At 42.8% G+C, this 21,001-nt stretch overlaps 3 protein-coding genes across 3 annotated transcripts; all 3 read right to left on the bottom strand.

Moving 5' to 3' along the window:
• Positions 1-698: 698 nt before the first annotated feature.
• On the bottom strand, positions 699-6,061 carry LOC125021498 (flavin-containing monooxygenase FMO GS-OX4-like). Its single transcript, XM_047607603.1, has 9 exons — positions 5,926-6,061; positions 4,248-4,530; positions 3,887-4,025; positions 3,659-3,801; positions 3,162-3,214; positions 2,475-2,599; positions 1,985-2,092; positions 1,684-1,893; positions 699-1,602 (listed from the first exon to the last, which is right to left on the bottom strand). The coding sequence occupies exons 2-9, from the start codon at positions 4,448-4,450 to the stop codon at positions 1,291-1,293; spliced, it is 1,293 nt and encodes a 430-aa protein (XP_047463559.1). The 5' UTR covers positions 4,451-4,530; positions 5,926-6,061; the 3' UTR covers positions 699-1,290.
• Positions 6,062-6,718: 657 nt separating this feature from the next.
• On the bottom strand, positions 6,719-8,538 carry med31 (mediator complex subunit 31). Its single transcript, XM_047607669.1, has 4 exons — positions 8,331-8,538; positions 7,765-7,839; positions 7,573-7,669; positions 6,719-7,185 (listed from the first exon to the last, which is right to left on the bottom strand). Exons 1-4 carry the CDS (start codon positions 8,338-8,340, stop codon positions 6,966-6,968), a joined length of 402 nt encoding a protein of 133 aa, XP_047463625.1. The 5' UTR covers positions 8,341-8,538; the 3' UTR covers positions 6,719-6,965.
• Positions 8,539-9,460: 922 nt separating this feature from the next.
• LOC125021480 (solute carrier family 13 member 5-like) lies at positions 9,461-19,040 on the bottom strand. Its single transcript, XM_047607572.1, has 13 exons — positions 18,754-19,040; positions 15,871-15,999; positions 14,869-15,005; positions 14,357-14,583; positions 13,842-13,991; positions 13,288-13,462; positions 13,062-13,184; positions 12,621-12,833; positions 11,662-11,765; positions 11,461-11,582; positions 11,071-11,232; positions 10,831-10,968; positions 9,461-10,610 (listed from the first exon to the last, which is right to left on the bottom strand). The coding sequence occupies exons 1-13, from the start codon at positions 18,865-18,867 to the stop codon at positions 10,482-10,484; spliced, it is 1,923 nt and encodes a 640-aa protein (XP_047463528.1). The 5' UTR covers positions 18,868-19,040; the 3' UTR covers positions 9,461-10,481.
• Between the last annotated feature and the right edge of the window lie 1,961 nt (positions 19,041-21,001).

Here is a 21,001-nt window from a genome sequence, read left to right as displayed (position 1 = left end):
TAACAATAAAAAAAATACAGGAATTATTATGAATTACACAGGAAATACTAAACTAAACATCTTTAGTCAAATGGAAGAGAATCAGGAACACAAATATAAACAAGTGTCATCTGCATTTGCATTATTGTATTTTATGACACATTTTATTTTCTGTCACAGAATTCACATTTTCCTCTAAATAACTGTTTGTTGATCAGTATTAAGCTTCTTTGTTTCTTTGAACATGTATTTATTTTAATCAAAAGGCAAACGCGGGTTGAGAACATGAAGAATTCAATAGAATTAATTAACTTAGATCTAAAAAAATTAAGTAAAGAGATGAGTCACTACTAAAAAAAAAAAAAAAAGAGGAAATGACATCATCACATTCTACCATTGAGCTCATTATACGATCCAGAAGAAGATGAAGATTTACACATGGAACTCCCCAGGACCCCAGCCACCAAGGCTACATGCTACATAGCAATGCTAAGCTACCAGCCACCAAGGCTACATGCTACATAGCAATGCTAAGCTACCAGCCACCAAGGCTACATGCTACATAGCAATGCTAAGCTAACAGCCACCAAGACTACCTGCTACGTAGCAATGCTAAGCTAACAGCCACCAAGGCTACATGCTACATAGCAATGCTAAGCTAACAGCCACCAAGGCTACATGCTACATAGCAATGCTAAGCTAACTTTCACTACAAGATGGCTGCAATGTGTTTATTATCTGTCGTAACACAATTCGACCACTAGATGGAGGCAAAGAAAATATATGAAATGCTGAGGCACAGGGTTCAGATTCTATGAGTCCAGTCTCCATGTGGTTCATAGTTGATGTAGAATCATGATAAACTCTAAAGGACCCAGAAGATAATAAAAACTAGATCACTGACATTAGTTGTCAGTAGTTTTTGGTTTTGATGAAATATTGAAACAGAAGAGGAAATTCTGACATGATGACTAAGAAATTCAAAGTTTGTCTGTGTGTTTTCTCTGTTAGCTGAGGCTAGCTAGTTAGCTGAGGCTAGCTGGTTAGCTGAGGCTAGCTGGTTAGCTCCAGCGACATGATGCTGGGTATCAGTGGAAACAGCAGCTTCTCTTGTACAAATGGACAGTTGTCGTTTTTTTTTGTAGTTTTGAAGTCTGATCTTTTGTTCGGTGGAGGCGCTGAACACTTGATATTTGCTCTCAGATTGTTTTCTCAGGTTAAATAAGATTTTCAATAAAATGTTAAGTTGACATGAATTTATGAATGACTATAAAAGAGTTAGTTTGTGTGGATTTAAGCTCATCTGGTGTTTTAACTAAGCAGCTCCCACTCGGTGTCACTGATCAGTCTGTAGTTGAGCCTCCGGTAGTTTCTGGGGTGAATTCGTCGTTGTCGCCACACCTCCTCATACAGACTGCGAACGACTGGAGGCAGCGGGGGGAAACCAGCGGAGCGAGCTAGCGCGTCGCAGTACTCCCACTGGTCCTGATCCAACCTCAGCAGGTGGCGCTGTTTCACCCCCTTCTCCAGTTTCTCCTGGAGCTGCCATCGGACCTCGTCCTCCATCTGAGCCCGAGACGGTAAAGTGACAGAACCGTCCAACACGGCCAGAGCGAACTGGACCTGCAGGAATCAGATTTAAGATGGGTGAAGGTCGGTCGGACCGGTCGACCTGTGGGGACGTCTCGGACTCTCGTGTCTCACCTGGCAGTTGAAGTTGGGGAAGGGACAGATGAGGGTGCAGATGCCGATGAAGACGAGCGAGGGGAAGGCCGGAGGCAGCATGAAGCGGTACAGAGGAGACACCGTCTGGTCCTGGACCTCCAGAGACAGCTGAGCTCCGTCCAGGAATGGAAACTTGAAGTTGTACCCGGTGCAGAACATCAGGACGTCGGCCTGGACCACCGAGCCGTCCTGGGACCCATTTAAACAAGGTCTTACACTTCATTCAAAAGGTGCTGGTAACGTCCCAAAGGACACGTGCTGATAAATGACTCAAAGTCACCTGGAGACGAAGGCGGCCGTCGTCCTCCACCGCCACCACTGGACTGGACTGCTGGATCTCTGGAGGAAGAGGAAACGTGAAACGAGGATGATGATGACTCAGAGTCACCTGGAAAGAGAAACATGGAACATCAAACAGACCATCATCCCAACACTGTACTTTATGTACATTATTTTACATTATTTACATTTCTCAGCACATACTTTTTCCTAAGGGTCTTCATACTTCTCAAGTGTTTTATTTAAATGTTGGTGTGTTTATTATATGAGTGCCCTTTAAGCTGGGAAGCTAGGAGGAGCTACTGTTAGCTCACAGGCCAGGAAGCTAGGAGGAGCTACTGTTAGCTGCCAGGTTAGGAAGCGTACCGTTAGCTAAGAGGCTAGGAGGAGTTACTGTTATGTGTTATGTAGGAGGCTAACTGGAAACATCCGTTATGTTGAACCCGAGCGAGATGTGTGACTCTGATGTTACATGTGCTGCAGTTTATTACCTGAGCTCCAACTTTAGCCAGTTCCATGGAGATGTCCAGTCCTGAAGCTTTAGCTCCCAGAACGACCACCGACTGACCTGAGAAGGGCTCTGGATACTTGTATGAATGACTGTGGAGCACGTTTCCTTCAACAGAGACAACATTCAGAGTCACCTCATGTAGGTCAGCACACACACAACTGTGCAGTTAGCCTAGCTTAGCATAATGACATGGGAACTGTTAGCCTAGAGCTGTTAAAGACAGTGACTTGTTCACATTTAAAGATATTTTAGTTCAGGCGAAAAAGAAGGACAGCTAATCTGGCTAATGTGAACATGTCAAACGAAGAAAGATGGCCGTGAAAGAACTGAAGAGGATAAAGTTAAGAACTACATTTACAGAGTTCAAGTTTTCTAACAGGGAACAAACTTCAGAGAGCTGAAAGCCTGATGGATGTGGAGGTTGAAAGACGGCTAGCTTTGTAGTTTCATAGAACCTGAAGATGTTTCCATGCTAGCTGTCAGCTGAGAGGGAAGCTAGGAGGAGCTACTGTTAGCTTGAGGCTAAGAAGCTAGGAGGAGCTACTGTGAGCTGGGAGGCAAGGAATCTAAAACTGAGCACCCAACATTGGTTAGCTGACTGTTGGCTAGGTGTGTCTTTAGCTTTAGCTTTAGCAAACATTGACAGAAACATAGACGCTGACTGTACCTTTAAAGTTGTCTATTCCTGGTATGTCGGGGATGTGCGGGTCAGAGTAGTGCCTTCAGGACAAATATCAGGTGAACTTAAAAAATTAAACATGATTAAAACAAATGAAACATTATGTTGATTTAAACTTTCAGTGACTAAATGTGATGGAGACAGACATGATTTAACCCTCATAATATTTATCCCTGGAGTCAATTTGACCCCATTGAAGTTAGGAGGAGCTACTGTTAGCTGGTAAATGGCTAACTGTTAGCTTGGTGTATCGCAGTCTTCAGGTTTTAGAGCGACATGTAGCTAACTCACCAGCTATCTTAGAAAAGAACGAGCAATTTAAGGTCAGTCAGTGAGATTTATCTGCATATTTCCTCATAGTTGCTAACAGGTATGTACTGGATGTTCATGTGGGTTTGTTTTATTTAAAGAACTATTTAAGGTGTCAACAAACAAACGTGAAGAACTTGACACATGGAGTCAAACGTGTTAAAGTTAAACGTTACCCGGAGCAGACCAACACCGAGTCAAAGGTCTCTGTTTTCTGACGGCCGGACCAATCAGACGACGTCACCTCCCAGGTCGTCTTCTCCTCGCCGCCCTCCGTCGTCATGACGACAGGCTTCACGGTTTCCACCACGGTGTTGAACTTTGAACCAGAGCAGAGACACAGTGAGTCCGTGGATCCTACGTTCCCCCGGGACGTGGATCTGAGGCTTTTGTGGAGGACCCACCCGGATGTGAGGCCGGATGTGGTGGCTCTGGCAGTATCTCTCCAGGTACCTCTGGACCTCCTGATGGGGCAGGAAGCTGCTCAGATGGGGGTCGAACGGGAAATCAGGGAACATCATCACCTCCTTGGGCAGGTTGGTCCTGTCGGTGGAATCAGAGTCTTTGACTGAGAAGGTTTCACAAAGAGACACCAACATCCTCCCCCGTTTATTTCTATACCTCATCATCCTTACGCTTCCACCACCCAACCTCCGTCTTCCAAGCTCCACCATCCTCCCCTCCTTTCCCCATCATCCTCTCCCTTTAAACTAAACTAAACTCAGTGAGGTAGTAAGAGTCTGTAGTGCAGACAGGTGAACTGACCTGAGGTCCCGGTACATGCTGCTGTGGACCGGCCGCCCGGTGTCGGAGGCTCCGACCCGTTCTTCGTAGCGCCAGGTTCCTCCGACCTCGTCGCTGAGCTCGTACACCACCGGGGGGGCGAAGCGGGTCGGACGGGACAGGATGTGTCGGGCTGCACAGAGTCCGGCGGCTCCGGCTCCGACTACCGCCACCTGCTGCAGCATCTTCCTCCTATTATGTTTATTTCACCTTTATTAAATCCAGGTGAGTCGATTCAGAACAAGTTCTCATTTGAAGGGAAGATCTGGTCCAGATGCAACAAACACAGGAGAATACATGTACACATCAGAAGATACACAATTCATCACAAGATAAGAAACATCAAACCTCTGATTAGGAACAGGGAGAGTGGTCATGGTTGGATGCAGCAGATTTGTGAATGAGGAGAGAAGGTGGAGTTTTAGCTCCAGTTGTGAATTATTTCAATCATCAGAAGCTGAAATGAGAAAGTTGCAGCTCTGAGGATGATTAAGTTGAGTGTTATGGAGTTTAAACAGGGAATGGAGGCTGTAAATGAACTGGTGCCAATGAAGTAAGAGGATGATATTATCATGAAATGTTTCGTGGGTGGGGGTGGACCTGGCAGGATGGGTGCACCATGCAGCCAGTCACTTATTAGGACTTGGGATCATGACTGCACTAATGTACCAGGGGCACAAACATGAGGTCAGAGGGTCTAATCGGGTCCATGGTGGGATGACATCGCATATTTAAGGCTTAAACTGCAATTCTTCCAATAAAAGTATTAGTAGTGGAGTTATGGACAAACAGAAACAGCACTGATATCGATACCTTTTAATAATTAAAGTGAATGCGTCATCAATCTGAATCTGAATCTGAATGAATGAATGTTCATGACCTGCAAGTGTTTGTGTGATTTAACTTTTTCATCATTAATCACTTAAAATTAGAATTTGGGCAAAGTTTATAAGTAAATAAGTTATTATCACAAGTTTTTGTTCTAAAACAACACAAAATTATTTGTGCACTTCTTTTAAAGTGCAATGAAGGCAAAGTGAGCTCTGTGACAGCAGCAGCATCTCTATTTTATTTTACTGGAAAATACTTTTAATATATTTTATTTTAATCAAATCTTATTTTATTTTAATTTGTGGTTTTTAAGTATGTTACTTTAATGTGACCAAGGACTTTCCCTCAAACATCATAAGAGAATAAAAACCTATAAGTAAAAACAACTCCAGATTTTTTTCATTAGTTTTAGTGCAAAGAAGAAGAAGAAGTAAATGAGGAGAATGTTCACATTTAATAAAATGTCCTTTAAAAGATGTCACTGTTTTGTTCTGGATGGTTTAATAAGCAGAGAGACTTTGACTTTGTTTGATGCTTCACTGTGATGAGTTTAGAGTAAAACAGTAGATTAAAAATTACAGTAGCAGCTATTTTTTATTGAAAATTAAAATCGATATTGGTCGATATATGGATCGATCCGCCCCCACTGTCCGTCACACACTGCGCATGCTCACACAGACTGACTACTTCTTCTTTAACTAGTATTTTATCATTAACTTTCTTCCCGCTAACTCGCTACGGAGCTACATTCAGACACAGACTGTGACCGGAGACGATCAGGAACCAATAATAAATCATCAGTGATCAACATTTAATCATCACCAGTTACCGTCAGTTGTTAGTTTGTCGCGGCGGAGTCGCTAAACTCACGGAACCTGCGTCGAAACGTCACCCGGCGGGATTCTCCTGAAATATCGCGAGAAATCAGCTTTCTTATCACAGCCTTTCAGAATAAAAGCAATCTCATCTCATCTTCCGTACCGCTTCGTCCTCACTAGGGTGGCGGGGTTTGCTGGAGCCTTTCCCGGGCGGCACCGGGCGAGAGGCGGGGTCCATCCTGGACAGGTCTCCGGCCTATCACAGAATAAAAGCAACCGAAAACAGTAAAAGAAACTTGAAATAAAAATAAATATTTGTTCCATTATTTAATATTTAACCTTTGATTAATTTTATTACAAATTAAAAAAAACTGTGTTGGAACATTTTTGAATTAACACGTATTGATAATAATATATATAATTTTTAAAATAATTCATTTAACACATTATACAATAATTAAACAGGTACGTGTGGAAATGATAAAATAAATTAAATTAAATGTCAACTTACATGTACAAAGAAAACAGTCGTTTCAGTCCTAAGAAATGCAAAATAACATAATAATACCAATAATAATGATGATAATAATAATTCTAATAATAACAATAGTAATAATGTTATAGTCTGGTCTAGTCGATAATAATAATCATCTCATCTTCTACTAAAGCTTATCCTCCCTAGGATGATGGGGGGGGCTGGAGTCTATCCCAGCTGTGTTTGGTGAGAGGCGGGTCCACCCTGGTCACATCATAATAATAATAATAATAATAATAATAATAATAATAATAATATCAACAGGAAACTTTGACATTTCGATATATTTTATTAAAAAGAAAGAAAAAACGTTATCTTGTTAAAAGGATTCATGGTGTGTGTGTGTTTTTTTTTTATTTTTTTTAGAGCTTTATTATCAACCAATGAGCGACCGTCATCCTCAGATTCATCACGGATTCATACAGAGTTGAACAGTCCAGGAAGTGGCCGCATCCGTTTCTGCTGGAGTGAAAGCGAAAAGCTTTAAAGTCCGAGCTCCTCCCACTTCCTGTGATGTCACGACTTGGCGGCGGCGTTGCCGTGGGGTTGTGGCGGCGGCTGATGAGGCTGCTGCTGCTCGGCCAGGGCCTGTTGGAGCCTCGTCCTCTTCCTGGAGTAATGCTGCCAGTGAAGGAGCTGCTGCTCATCTATGAACTTGGAGCACTGAGCGTTGACCAGCTCCTTCCTGAAGTGTTCGTACTGGAGGAGCTCCAGCATGTGGAGGCAGTGAGGGTACCTGAGGAGGAGGAGGAGGAGGACGAGGACGAGGACGAGGACGAGGAAGAGGACGAGGAGGAGGAGGAGGACGAGGAGGAGGAGGAGGACGAGGACGAGGAGGAGGAGGAGGAGGAGGACGAGGAGGAGGACGAGGAGGAGGAGGAGGAGGAGGACGAGGAGGACGAGGAGGACGAGGAGGAGGAGGAGGAGGAGGAGGAGGACGGGGAAGACGAAGACAAGGTTAGAAGAGGAGGAGGAGGAGGAGGAAGATAGGAAAGGAGCAGGAGATGTTGTGTCATTTCATTAACCTCTCAGGAGCCGTTTCATGGTTCATAAATAAATCTAATCTCGTAAATAATAATAATGTGAGTGGTTCGGGTTCTGGTTCCTCTGGTTCTTGTCTTACTTGAGGAACTTGGCGTAGTCGGGCTCCTTCCAGTACAGCAGGTATTTGAGGTAGTTGATGAACGGTCTCTCCCTCAGGAAGCCTCTCTGGGCCAGGACTGGACACGGAGACAAAACAGAGACAAAGACATGAAGTCCAACACCTCACCTGGACTCACCTGGACTCACCTGGACACGTCTGTCTGTCACTCACAGTTCAGGTAGTTGGGGTTGGCCAGACACTGGACGAACTCCAGCTCAGACTGGAAACGGTTCCTGGCCTGCTCCTCTGGACCGGAGGAGGAGGAGGAGGACAAATAAACGTCTTCATCATGAACTTCTATTCATCATCTGAAGCTTTTCTAACTCAGCCCTGACAAAGGGTCAGACTCAGCACCAGACTCAGTTCAAAAATGTCACAATTTAACCGCCGCATCATCAGCATGTACACTTAAACCAGACAGTCTACAATCAACCAATTTAATAAGTTAAATATGTTGGTCAAGTGCCCGGATTAAAGCAGTGAGGCTCATTTACCTGTTATTCATAAAACATCGCAGGTGATGATCATAGTTCGGAGCGTCCACTCCATAAGATTATTAACTAAATATCACTGTTTTCAACAACATCTAGTATCGATTAAATAAATGATCAGACACGTTTAAGTAAGAAACAAATCCCTTTAAACCTATACCAGTCTGAACCAGACTCCATTCAAATATCTCCTCAAATAAGACGGACGCTAGCAGGCTAACATTAGCCACAGCATCGGTTACAGACCTGTTTCCATGGCAGCGGGTGAGGACAGAATCTTCCCGAAGTCAGCGGACTGTCACTCTGAGGAGTAAACTGACGTCAAACTGTCCCGAAACTACAATTAAAAACCAAAACAAGAACCAAACTCTATATCGAGTCTTTGTTGCTATTTATCAGCCGCCATTAAACGTGTGTAGATAGAACTGACGGAACTCCTGACTGTGTTTGCGACATTTACGGCACGCTTACGGCACCTGCTGGTGGTAATGGTAACGCTAGAGGGAGACGTTGGACAATAACAGGAGGACGAGAGGAAGAGGAGAAGGAGGAACAGGAGGAAAAGCAGAGGGAAGAAAAGAGGAGGCGGAAGTTAATACATTAGTTAAATATATTTTAAATGTATATAGCTGGTTATTGTTTTTTTTATTGTTATGTTATTGTAATTTATATTTTTGCCTTCATTTCTTTGTCGTATTGGCTCTTACAAACAATTTTGCCAAATAATCAAGAACACGAGTCATTCTGTTCTTTATTAATGTTAATAGCATTATTATAAGTTATTGGTTTCTTTTGTTTAACAAGTATCAAAATCGATAATATAAAGAATAAAAACAGAACAGAAACATCTACAGAACCAGAACTAAAACTCCTGATGCATGAATAATAATAATAATAATAATAATAATAATAATGTATGTATTTTTTTTTGTTTTTGGGAAATACTCATCTAGAGAAGATGTACAATTGTTCTATTTTGAAATAAATATCAACTTACCCACACTTCCTACTTTCCCAAGAGTTAATCAGATGATACATTCAGATGATTAACTTTATTCTTACTCTTTTATAATTCTGTGTGAGTCACGTGGACACTGATGGAAAATTCAACCTTGATCTTATAGATGAGCACAAAGGAAATATTACTTATTTTCACTTATTTTCTTTTCAAGTTTCTTTTCATATTTCCCTTTTAATTGCAATACAGTTTCAGTTCCAAACAGCACATTTTAAAATATGTATTTTATACGAAGCATAATTACGAGATGAGGAACTACTGCATGATGATACTGTGATGGAGATAAAACATGCAAAAAGTTTAAGATCAGAATGTGTTTTTTAATATAATTTAAAATATGTGAAAATAAATGACACAGTTCAAATATGAATCTTTATTAATAACTGATAAAACTGTAGCAACCACACGGTACAAAAGTCTGAAAGTTACAAATGTATAGAAAACATAAAAACTGTGTTATTTTAGTTTAAATAGAAAACAATAGAAAACAAACAGACTCTTTACTAATTACAGACATTCACAGTTTTCCAAATAAAAAACATCAACAATAAGGAAATCATCATGGAGGAAATAATGCTAGATGACAAATTAAAGAGAATCAGTAACACAAATATAAAACGGTGTCATCAGTGTAAAGACGTATTCATGTTTAAACCCAGAGGAGAAATACACCAACTCAAACTATTTTATTTTATGAGTGTTCAGCTACTTTTTCAAACATATCTATCTATCAAATATATCAAATTAAAAGCTTAAACAAGTATTTTATTCCAATCAACTCTCTACTCTCATTTTTTATTTTATTTTTTATAAGTAATTGGATTTTTACCTGATGAGCCCAGTACTATGCACCACATGATGACTTTCCTGACAGAATCTGATCATGAGGTCATTGCTACTATCATAAATAATACTCAGTTAGTCCTGCACATCTTTGTTATTATGTAATAATTAATTAATAAACAAACTGGAATAGTGGAAAGCATTATTTACTAACACTCCACGAACCCGGTAGTATGCACCACATGGTGACTTACCTGAAAGGATCAGATCCTTGTGTCTGATTGTCATAAGTATTTTGCCTCCATATAGTGGTCCATTGGCGGTACTACAGATAATAAACACAACACAGCCATCTTGCAGTAAAAGCTAGCTTAGCATTGCTATGTAGCATGTAGCCTTGGTGGCTGGGGTCCTGGGGAGTTCCATGTGTAAATCTCCATCTTCTTCTGGATCGTATAATGAGCCCAACGGAGAGAAATAAAATGTCCAAAGGTTGAATTGTGTCTACGCTGCCATAAAAGAGCAAATTCCCTGCAGGGGTACTTCCCTCGAATGCCCAGAGTTGAGTGTTAAACGTTCATGTTGAGTGAATAACTCTACACAGGAGCGGTGGCGTTGGCCCACGAGGGGAAGGAGTCCAGAGAAAATATGACGCGACCCCAGCTGTTGATGGCCAGACTGATGCAGCCGATTCCAATGATGTTCATCACCACGCCGGTCCTCGCCTACAGGAAGAGGAGGAGGACGAGGACAAAGAGACCTCTTCATCATGGACTTCTATTCATCATCTAAATCTTTTCTAACACAGTCAGGTTATAAGGGTCTAAGGGTCAGATGTGGCACCAGACTCTGTTCAAACATGTCACAATTTAACCACCACATCATCAGCTGTTCACTTAAACCAGACAGCCACGATCCCCAGGAAGAGGAGGAGGACTCACTCACCATGTCGGAGACTTTGAGTAAGCCGTAAGAGAAGACGATGGCGTTGGGAGGTGTTGCCACCGGCAACATGAAGGCGAAGGAGGCGCTGAGGGTGCAGGGGATCATGACGTAGAGCGGGTTCAGGCTGATCGACTGAGACTTCAGAGAATGAAGAGCAGAACTTTTATCAGACACAACCAAACACTTGGACTGAAACCTGGACTGCTGTGGCAGGTAATGGTGGATGGGGGGTTTTGTTACCATGGAGGCCAGAATGGGCAGGAAGAGCGTTGCCGTGGCAACGTTGCTAGCGCACTCCGTGAAGGTGGCGATGAGGAGGCAGAGGATGGCGGCGATGGCCCACGGAGGGATGGAGTGGAGCGGCGTCATCTGGGCACCGAGCCATCGGGACAAACCGGACTCCTGGAAACAAACAAACATGAGGACCATGACCTCTGACCTTTACCCCAACACTTAGGGTCCTTGACAATGTCAACAAGTTAGTTTGTCTTTGTCACTCTCTGGAGTCTGTTTGCACATGAACAATGAAAGAGCTTAACAGGGTAAAAATGAATGACATTTAATTGTAATTAATCAGAATTAATCCTTAGCAACGCTGAGATTAATCTGATTAAATGAAGCGTTTGTCACCTCGCTGCCTTTAGCCAGAGCGAAGCCTCCTCCCAGTAGCAGCACGATGTTCCAAGGCATCTTCTTTTGCGTCACCTGCCAGGTGAGCAGTGAAGGGGCGGGGCCTCTGGAGACCTGGGACTCTGATTGCATCAAAAGAAAGAGTTGTTTGACCCAAACTAGGAACAGGCTACCAGGTGTTTGTGTTTGTGTGAGCGTTACCTGTGTCACAGCTCCTCCAGAAGCAGAGGAACCTCGGAGGCTCGGAGGGAAGAACGAACAGCAGCACGGCAACAAACAGAGAGACGGTCGCATCAGTAACAAACCTGCAGAAGAAGATGGACGCCACGTTTAGTCGGGTCGGGAAGAGAAACGTCTTTACAAACAGAAAGTTCAAAATAAACATCTGATCTTTGGGAAACTTCATGTTTTAGACAAATTTGATTGAACAGAAAATAATCTTTTAGTGAAATCATTTTAAACTGCAAATTAAAACCACTAAATAAAGATTTTAATGAGTTTTTGCTGATAATTTTTTTTTTTTAGCTTTCCAAATTGAAAGTGAAGAGCAGATATTTTATTTTATTTTATTTTAATACCTCTTAAATAAATTTATTCTGTTAAGATATAAACGTCAGAACTGAACTACTCATAACTTCTACTGTTGTTTTCTTTTTAGTTTTTAGTTTGATAAGAGTGTTTTCAGAGTGTTTTCTTATCACAAATGTCTCTTTGTTTGACGAAGGACATGATGAGAAAACAAACGTCCGACCGGACAAACAGATCGATGCCAGTTTATGAATGAAAAGAGAAGGAAGCAGGTGAGAGGTGAGGGGGCGGAGCCAGGACGAGGTCAGGTGAGGGGGCGCCATGGAAACGGGAACAAACCCATGGATTTATAGAGAAATGAGGGCAATAAAAAAAAGGAGGACGAGGAAAAGAAGTAATATGTCCTTCTCCTCTTCCTCCTCCTCTTCCTCCTCCAGCTTTGGGTCATCTTTGTATTTTTACCTCCATGTTTCTGTCCCTCCTGGACACTCCTCAACCTGACGTAGCCCTGATCCATCAGGAGGAGGTTTTTAATGTTCAAATGAACAGAAGCAGCAGCTATGCTAATGCTAATGCTACTCCTAGCATTAATGCTAGATGCTACGAGCTGGTATGTTAAATGAAGAACTCACTCGGCCCTGCTGTTGAAGGCGTGGGTGGCCCAGCCATCCATGAAGCGTGGGTCTCTGGTGAACCACAGCGCCACCATGAGCATGAAGAGCGCCAGGACGCTGAACTCCCCGTAGCTCATGGACCCCAGGCGTCCATGCTCGGCCCTGATCAGCTCGTACGCCGCTCTCTCCTTCTGAGACTGGACCGCTCCACATCCCCACGTCCTCCTCAGACTGAGAGACACGAACACACTCATGGACCTGGACCCGAATCCTACAGATCCTAAAGAACCCTCTCATTTAGCTCCTAACAGCCTAAAAATAAACTGTGGTGTCAGTGAGGAGGTGTCAGTGAGGAGAAAACACCAGGGTTCTAGTTTAATGTTCTTAGAATTGGTCCACTAGGATCATCTCTTTGCTTTGAGGATCTTTAGAAACACCATCACATCATCTCTGACTCACTTGCAGCCGATGTAGAGGAACTGCAGCCAGAACCAGGCCAGCGTCAGCATCAGCACCATGGTGGGAAAGGCGAAGGCGAACCAGGACGCAAAGTTCACCACGTCTCCGTTCCGAGGGAAGAGTCTGAAAGTTCAACATTATTATTATTATTATTATTATTATTATTAATTACGATGCTAACAGCTCATTGGTAGTTTTATATATTTATATATATATTGACTCTTACTGGCTCATTTGTCCGACCAGGACCAGGTTGGGTCCGGTCCCGGTCAGAGTGGCGATGCCTCCGATGCTAGCGGCGTAGCAGACACACAGCAGGAGGCCTTTACTCATCTTCCTCCTCTCGTCCTCATCGTCGCTCAGCTCCTCCAGGTCCATGTGACCAATGACACTGAGCACGACTGGACGAGAGGTCAAACCATCACAGTTTATTCTCTACTCTACACATTTATTTTTCTTAAAGTCTTATTTATGTTGTTCAGATGGAACAGGATTAATGTTTTACACCGTTATTTGTGTTTTTGTACAAGAGAGCAACAGTGACCGGAGTCGTTCTGTTTTCTTCTTTATGCTTCTATTTTTTACTTATTTTTAAATCTACTTTATTGTTTCATTGTTTCAAGGTTTGTTTGTTAAAAATATGAAGGAATAAATTAAATACCAGGACAAAACCAGAAAAGGATAAATAAAAGACAAAACCAAACATGAAACATGATTTAATATTCTGAGTTTTCCACCAGATTTTATTTTATTTTGTCTAAATCAAACATGATGACTCACCTGGACTGCTGCCGTCAGACGGTGTTGGTTTGATCATCTCCTCTTTGTCCATTTGATTTTCTGAATCAGCTTCTCTCTCGGGCAGCGCATCGTCTGGAAGGTTTTTAGTTTCTTCTGAATCATCCTGCGTCTCCGTTTCCTCCTTCACACCTGGAAAGTTTCATGCAGCATTAACACAAACAGTGTTAAAGGGAAGAAAGACAGACTGTGGTGTGAGTCTGTAATAGAATTAATGTCATTTAATTTGGTCCTGCATCTTTAAACATACTTTGAATTACGACGAATTCATAAAAATACACGTTGTTTTATAAAATATTTCCTAAAAGTAAAAGAATTAGAAGTTTGAAGTGTACTATTTACAGAAAACCATAGTTTTTTCTTGTGGATTTTGCATTTTTTAGTAAAAGTAAATCTACCCCTAAATATCACATAAATGACCCATAACCCAACAAATATAACATCTGCGTTCCCTGTGAAGGAGGTATGCAGGAGACATGCAGCCCAGCAGGCCTCACCTTTCTTCAGGACGGTTGCGGCGGTGGTTTGCAGGACGCCGGTGGTTTTCTCCTCATGTTGTTGCTTATCAGCAGCGCTCTGGGTCTTTGGGGGGGTTTCGGGGTCTACGTTGCCGTGGAGCTGGTCCAGGACGGCCTGGACGATGGGGACCATCATGGCGGTGGTGGCGGTGTTGCTGATCCACATGGAAAGGAAGGCCGTCACTCCCATGAACCCAAGCATCAGGCTGGACACAGGAGATGATGGAAATATTAATATTTAACTTCATGTTCATGATTTTTATTTTCATTTTCTGTCCTTCCCGTGATCAGAGTTACAGTGAGAACGTCCTGGAATCGCTCCTTCAGGCTCAGACAGCAGCTACAGAGGCTCTGCAGGAGCATCTTTTATTAGCTTTTATTAGCTTTGATTAGCTTTTATTAGCTTTGATTTGCTTTTATTAGCTTTGATTAGCTTTGATTAGCTTTTATTAGCTTTTATTAGCAGGGCGAGTGTAGACCCGGTGACTCACAGCGCGGGTCGGACTCCGACCAGCAGCAGGACTCGGAGAGCGATTCGTTTGTGGAGGTTCCAGTGCTCCACGGCCACGGCCACCATCAGCCCCCCCACAAACAGCATGTTGGTGTCCTTCAGGTACTGCATACACACCTGGACACACAGAACAATAAAATAAAATAAAAACTCTTTACTTCTGAGGCTCCCTCCAGGAACCAGGAACCATCTGTGGTAACGTGGTTCCTGGTTCCTCTCAGTGAGGTTTATTGTCATGTGGTTTTCATTGGGCCAATCAGAGAAGATCCAGGAAACATTGTCAGGTCTAATCAGGGTCTAATGTGGTCTACAAGTTCCCCCTCTGAACTGGTTTATTAGGAACCATGAAGAAGTCTTTACTTTAACCAAACCCAGACCCAGAGGTTTAAAGTGAAATCCAACCTCCTGTAATTTATAAAACTCATCTGTTAATCAGGAACAGTTTGAATTTGGCCGCAGAACAGAAACAGCTCTGGGTGTATAACAGAACTGGACTGAATATCGTCCTCACTGAGATCCACCTGACCTGACAGAAGTGCTGTCATTAATCTGAAGTCCACACGGTGAAAAGTCAAATGTTTACTCTCTCTCAGCTTCATGTTTGGTCTCCACCGGTTCAGCTGAACAATGAACTGTTCACCTCATGTAGTAGAACATGGACGTTGTGTTGGAGCCAGAGCTGAACGGAAACATGCACTAACTGCCAGTAGATAGAGTAGTTATGTAAAGCTAATTATCTACTTACTATGCACCTTTACTTTATATATTCTGAACACATCCCAGGTTCATGAAGCGAATGCTGAATGATACAACAACTGTTTCTTGTTTCATGTCTTGTTTTGTTCCGTGATCTGAACTTAATGGTTAAGTTTTTCATTGTGTTGCTGTGCAGTTACAACAAGTCCTGACTCTGATGTGTTACTGCAGTAGTTGTAGTGTTGTAGTACCAGCTGTAGTAGAGTCAGTGTGTGTCGGTTCTTACATCTTTGGACTCCATGATGCCGAGGACGGGGAACAGGATGGTCGGCAGCAGCGCCGTCACCGCCAGCGGCAGCACCTCAGTGCACCAGTAAACCGCCATGAGGGCTATGACATAAGCACAGGCCGCCTCCTACACACAAACACAACAGGGTAAAACGGGAGCTGTCAAAGAGAGGAACAACTAGCTGTTTAGCGTCTTCCATCTTTATGGGTTGGTTCTGCTGCCTGTCACTACCGGATCAGCTGGTGCTAACGCTAACGCTACTTGGACAAACTGAGACACGTTCACAGTCGTTCTGCTGCAGATGATTCACTGATCACATGAATCATGATGATGATTAATCGCCTTCATTGTGAAAGCTCTGGTTTGTACCTTAAAAAACAACATCTGACCAAATTTCCAGAAAACACAGGGGGGGGGGACAAAGTTACGCACATTTCTGTTTTGTTTTGTTGTTAAAACCATGTCACCTGATCATATTTGAGACACAGTTCCCGCTGGTGGCTGCAGCTCAGGGTGGATGGATGGTTCAACAAAACATTGGACTTCATGTCGTCTGTTTTAGCCACAACGCTTCAAATGACAAAGTCCCAAATTTAACTCGTAATAATAACTTTAGCTCTTCTTACCTGATTTTAAAATTGTTCTTACCAACCTGAAAATCACCCTAAAAATAGCACGTGTTAATATTCTTTTCTACTTTCGTCCCATAAATCTTTTCATCCACTTCAGTCCTAATCATAAATACCAAAAGTTTGATTAAAAATAAAACAAAACACAAAACTTGAAATATTTTCAATAATCTGTGTAGCAACATTCATTTTTAGGGATTTTATTTATTTTTTTCTTTCTTTTTTGTAGTGTCAGATTTTTTATTTATTTATTTTTTTTAAAACAACTCCCATTAAAATCCTCTGTACTTTGGCTTTTTTCACATTCACTCTGATTCACTCAGCGGATGAACAGGATAAAAGACGTAGCTGAAGAACACAGTTGTATGTTCAGTCCAGTGAAGCGTCTCCGGAGGAATTAAAGGGGTCGTGACAAATTATTCTTTTTAAAGTATCAGTGAAAATAGTCACAAGATGAAAAAAATATTAAGTTTCATAACTTAAATTTATGTTTATATTTATCAGTGGTAAAACAAAAGTATAAAGTGTACTCGTGTAAAACTACCTCAAACTTAGTATTGACTGTCGTTACATCATGTCCATCAAAACAAAAAGCTGTTTTTGTAGAAAACTGAAGACGTGTTGATCCAGACTGGTGCTGTGAGCACTGAAGGCCTCATGGAGGAGGAGGAGGAGGAAGAGGAGGAGCAGGAAGAGGAGGAGGAAAAGGAGGAGGAGGAGGCGTCTAATATTCAGTCTCTTTTAGAATTATTATTGACTCTAGTTGCTCACGTTTTATCCAAACAAAATTTTTGATTTGATAGAAACTAAACATTTTCTTCTGTCTTCTGCATTTTGTCCTGATAAATGATGAGTATTATTATTATTATTATTATTATTATTATTATTATTATTATTATTTTGCAGTATTACTTTGGTTATTTTTCCGTTCTGCAAACAGAAAACGCTGCAGGTGGAAACATGCGGCCGTGAGAAAGCAGGAGACTGAATGACAATGAGGGGAAATGGGCCATGACGCCCCAGAGGATGCTGGGAGTTCGCCAGTTAAAAACAAACCTGCTGTGGAGACGAGTCCAGGAAGAGTGGATTTCTGGGAAAGTTGGTTTTAGGAGGAAAAGCTGAAACTTGTTTCCTGACAATGTTTTATCATTTATGTCAAAATCTAGAAAGTGGAGATGAACGATACGACAGTTTACGGATTGGTTGTTTGGACGAACTAATAAATAACGTGTCTGTGACCTTTCGTACAGTTTGTTGGTGAATCAGTGACAGGAAACTGTGAATGAACGAAGACAAACATCACTACGACTGTTTCTATGGAGGCCCAGAGGGTCCAAGACCAATGACGGGCTGGTGAGAAATTAGGTCATTATCGTATTTTAGTACTTTACAGAGGAGTGGTCGGTGAAGTGAAGTGGTGAAGTGGTGATGTGGTGATGTAATGAACTTGTAAATAAGTGAACTGCTCAGCGAAGAAGTGATGAAGTGGTGAACTGGTCAGTGATATAGTGAAGTAGTGAAGTGGTGAAGAGATGAAGTAGTGAAGTGGTGAAATGGTGAAGTGGTGAAGTAGTGAAGTAGTGATGTGGTGAAGTATTGAAGTGGTGAAATGGTGAAATGGTGAAGTGGTGAAGAGATGAAGTAGTGAAGGGGTGAAATCGTGAAGAGATGAAGTAGTGAAGTGGTGAAATGGTGAAGTGGTGAAGTAGTGAAGTAGTGATGTGGTGAAGTATTGAAGTGGTGAAATGGTGAAATGGTGAAGTGGTGAAATGGTGAAGTGGTGAAGAGATGAAGTAGTGAAGTGGTGAAGTAGTGAAGGGGTGAAATCGTGAAGAGATGAAGTAGTGAAGTGGTGAAATGGTGAAGTGGTGAAGAAATGAAGTAGTGAAGTGATGAAATGGTGAAGTGGTGAAGTGGTGAAGTGATGAAGTAGTGAAGTGGTGAAGAGATGAAGTAGTGAAGTGGTGAAGTGGTGAAGAGATGAAGTGGTGAAGTGGTGAAGTAGTGAAGTAGTGATGTGGTGAAATAATGAAGTGGTGAAGTAATGAAGTCATGAAGTGGTGAAGCGTTGCAGTAAGGAAGTGGTGAAGTGGTGAAGAGATGAAGTAATGAAGTAGTGAAGTGGTGAAGTGGTGAAGCAGTGAAGTGGTGAAGTGGTGAAGTAATGAAGTGATAAAATGGTGAAATGGTGAAGTGGTGAAGAGATGAAGTAATGAAGTAATGAAGTGGTGAAGTGGTGAAGCGTTCTCACCGTGGTGCTCAGCGCCAGCGGCAGCAGGATGAAGGGGCTGCAGACGAGGATGAAGACGTCTTTTAACCTCCAGACCCGTCGCAGGATTTTAACCCGCAGAGGAAGAACCGACATGGGGGACGATGATGAAGACGAAGATTACGAAGATAAATGAATCCGAAGGAAAAGAGCGGCTTCAACAACGATCTCCTCTGTCTCTGTCTCTGTCTCTGTCTCTCTCTGTCTGTCCAACACGTTTGTGATGCGTCTCACGTTCGACACTAAATATTAACCCCGGCTCACAGCGTGTCCCTGCAGACTTTATCTCAACTCTCCGCAGAGCAAACACACCAGAGGAAATCAGACCTGTTTGCGTCAGATTGAGTTCAACTTTAATCTTCCTGCATGAGTTCAACACATCAGCTCATCTCACTGACTTTATCTGGGAGGTCACAGCTTTAAACTGAAATAAACCAAGTGGTGAAGTGGTGAAATAGTGAAGTAGCAAAGTGGTGAAGTGGTGAAGTGGTCATATTATTTGGTTCCACTCATCCGGGTCCAGGTCTGGGTCCAGGTCCGGGTCCAGGTCTGGGTCCGGGTCCAGGTCCGGGTCGTGGGGACAGCAGCCTCAGCAGGGAGGTCTAGACGTCCTCTCCCTGGACACTTCCACCACCTCCCCTGGAGGAGCCCCAGACGCTCCCAGGCCAGACGGGACATATAATCCCTCCATGGTGTCCTGGGGCGAGGCGTCTTTCTGGTGGGACATGCCTGGAACACCTCTAACGGGACGTGTCTCTAAGGCTGAGCCCGACCTCGCTGCCGAGGAAACTCATTTCAGCCGCTTGCATCTCTGATCTTGTCCCATTGGTCCTGACCTGAAGCTCTTGACCGTAGGTGAGGGTTGGAACGTGCATCGACCAGTAAAGTGCTTCGCTCTCTCTTCTCCCCGACAGACCGGTTAAAGCCCCCCATCACTGCAGACGCCGCTCAGATCCCTAACCCCCACTCCTGAACAGGATCCTGGGATACTTGATGTGGGCGATCTCCTCCTGAGGCAGGACCTCCTCCCCGTCCTGGAGTGGGTCATCCACCCTCCAGCTGAGGACCATGGCCTCAGACTTACTGATCTTCATCTCAGACGCTTCGCACTCAGCTGCAAACTGCCCCAGTCGTAGTTCGATGAAGCTAAGAGGACCACGTCATCTGTGAGAAGCAGAGATGACCTCGTCTTCTTCGACCCCCTCCACCACACGGCTGCATCTAGAAAGTCTCTGCATAAAAGTTATGAACAAACCTGGTGAGAAAGGGCCGACCTGCCGGAGTCCAAACAGTTCCGGGCCGGGTCCACGTAGTCTTCTTCTTCTTCTTCTTCTTCTTCTTCTTCTTCTTCTTCTTCTTCATTCAGGGTCTTCTGAACTGTTCTTTCTCCAACCCTTTGCAGAGGATGAATCTGCCTTGAGAGACCCCAGCAGGGGCAAAAGGCCCCGGACTGCATAGACCCTGGGGTCATTAGGGCGCTCAAACTGGTTCAACGAGGAGATATTTAGTGTTTTACCAAATAATAATAAGAATTACTAATGAATAATTTTAAGCAGGTGTGTGAAACATGATGTAACCTACGTCTCTACACAGGCTTTGTTGAATTGTCTGAAGGACGTACAATCATGCATGAGGCAAACTTCCTTAATCTAAATAACTAAACTAAAAAACCGTGTTATTTGGACTCCCAGTTCTCTTAGATGGTTCTGACAGTTCCTTCAGGCCTCCAGCCTCCTACTATCACTTTAGAGGAAGAAACCTCAGTGTATTTGTTGACCTTTAAATCTGATAAAGCAGATGAGTTCAGTTTTCAAGACATGATTTTTTAAACTGAGACTTCTGAGTAAAGTGAAGTCTTACTTCCCCCCGCATGATTTTGATAAGAATATTCATGTATTTATTACCTCTTATTTAGACCACATTAGACCAGTCCATTTAAGGATTCATTTTAAACTTTTACTACTAGTTTTTAGGAGTCTGAAAGGCCGGGACCAGCCGACCCTTTTATATCAGAGCGTTTTAAATCCGTTTGCACAGCTTTGTGGTTCAACTGAGGTTGTTTTTAAATTTAGGAATAAACTTTGACTTAACATGGAGGTCTATAGGGAGCCTTTAGTGGACATTTGAGGAACTGCAGGTTGTGGCTTCACCTGCTTAGACATTTAAAGTAAAACATTATTTTACTCATTTTTTGTTTCTTTTCAGAAACTTGAGAGAAAACCTGAAACCT

Source organism: Mugil cephalus, chromosome 15, assembly GCF_022458985.1.
Source record: "Mugil cephalus isolate CIBA_MC_2020 chromosome 15, CIBA_Mcephalus_1.1, whole genome shotgun sequence".
NCBI lineage: Eukaryota > Metazoa > Chordata > Actinopteri > Mugiliformes > Mugilidae > Mugil > Mugil cephalus.
This window is presented reverse-complemented; position numbering and strand designations above follow the sequence as displayed.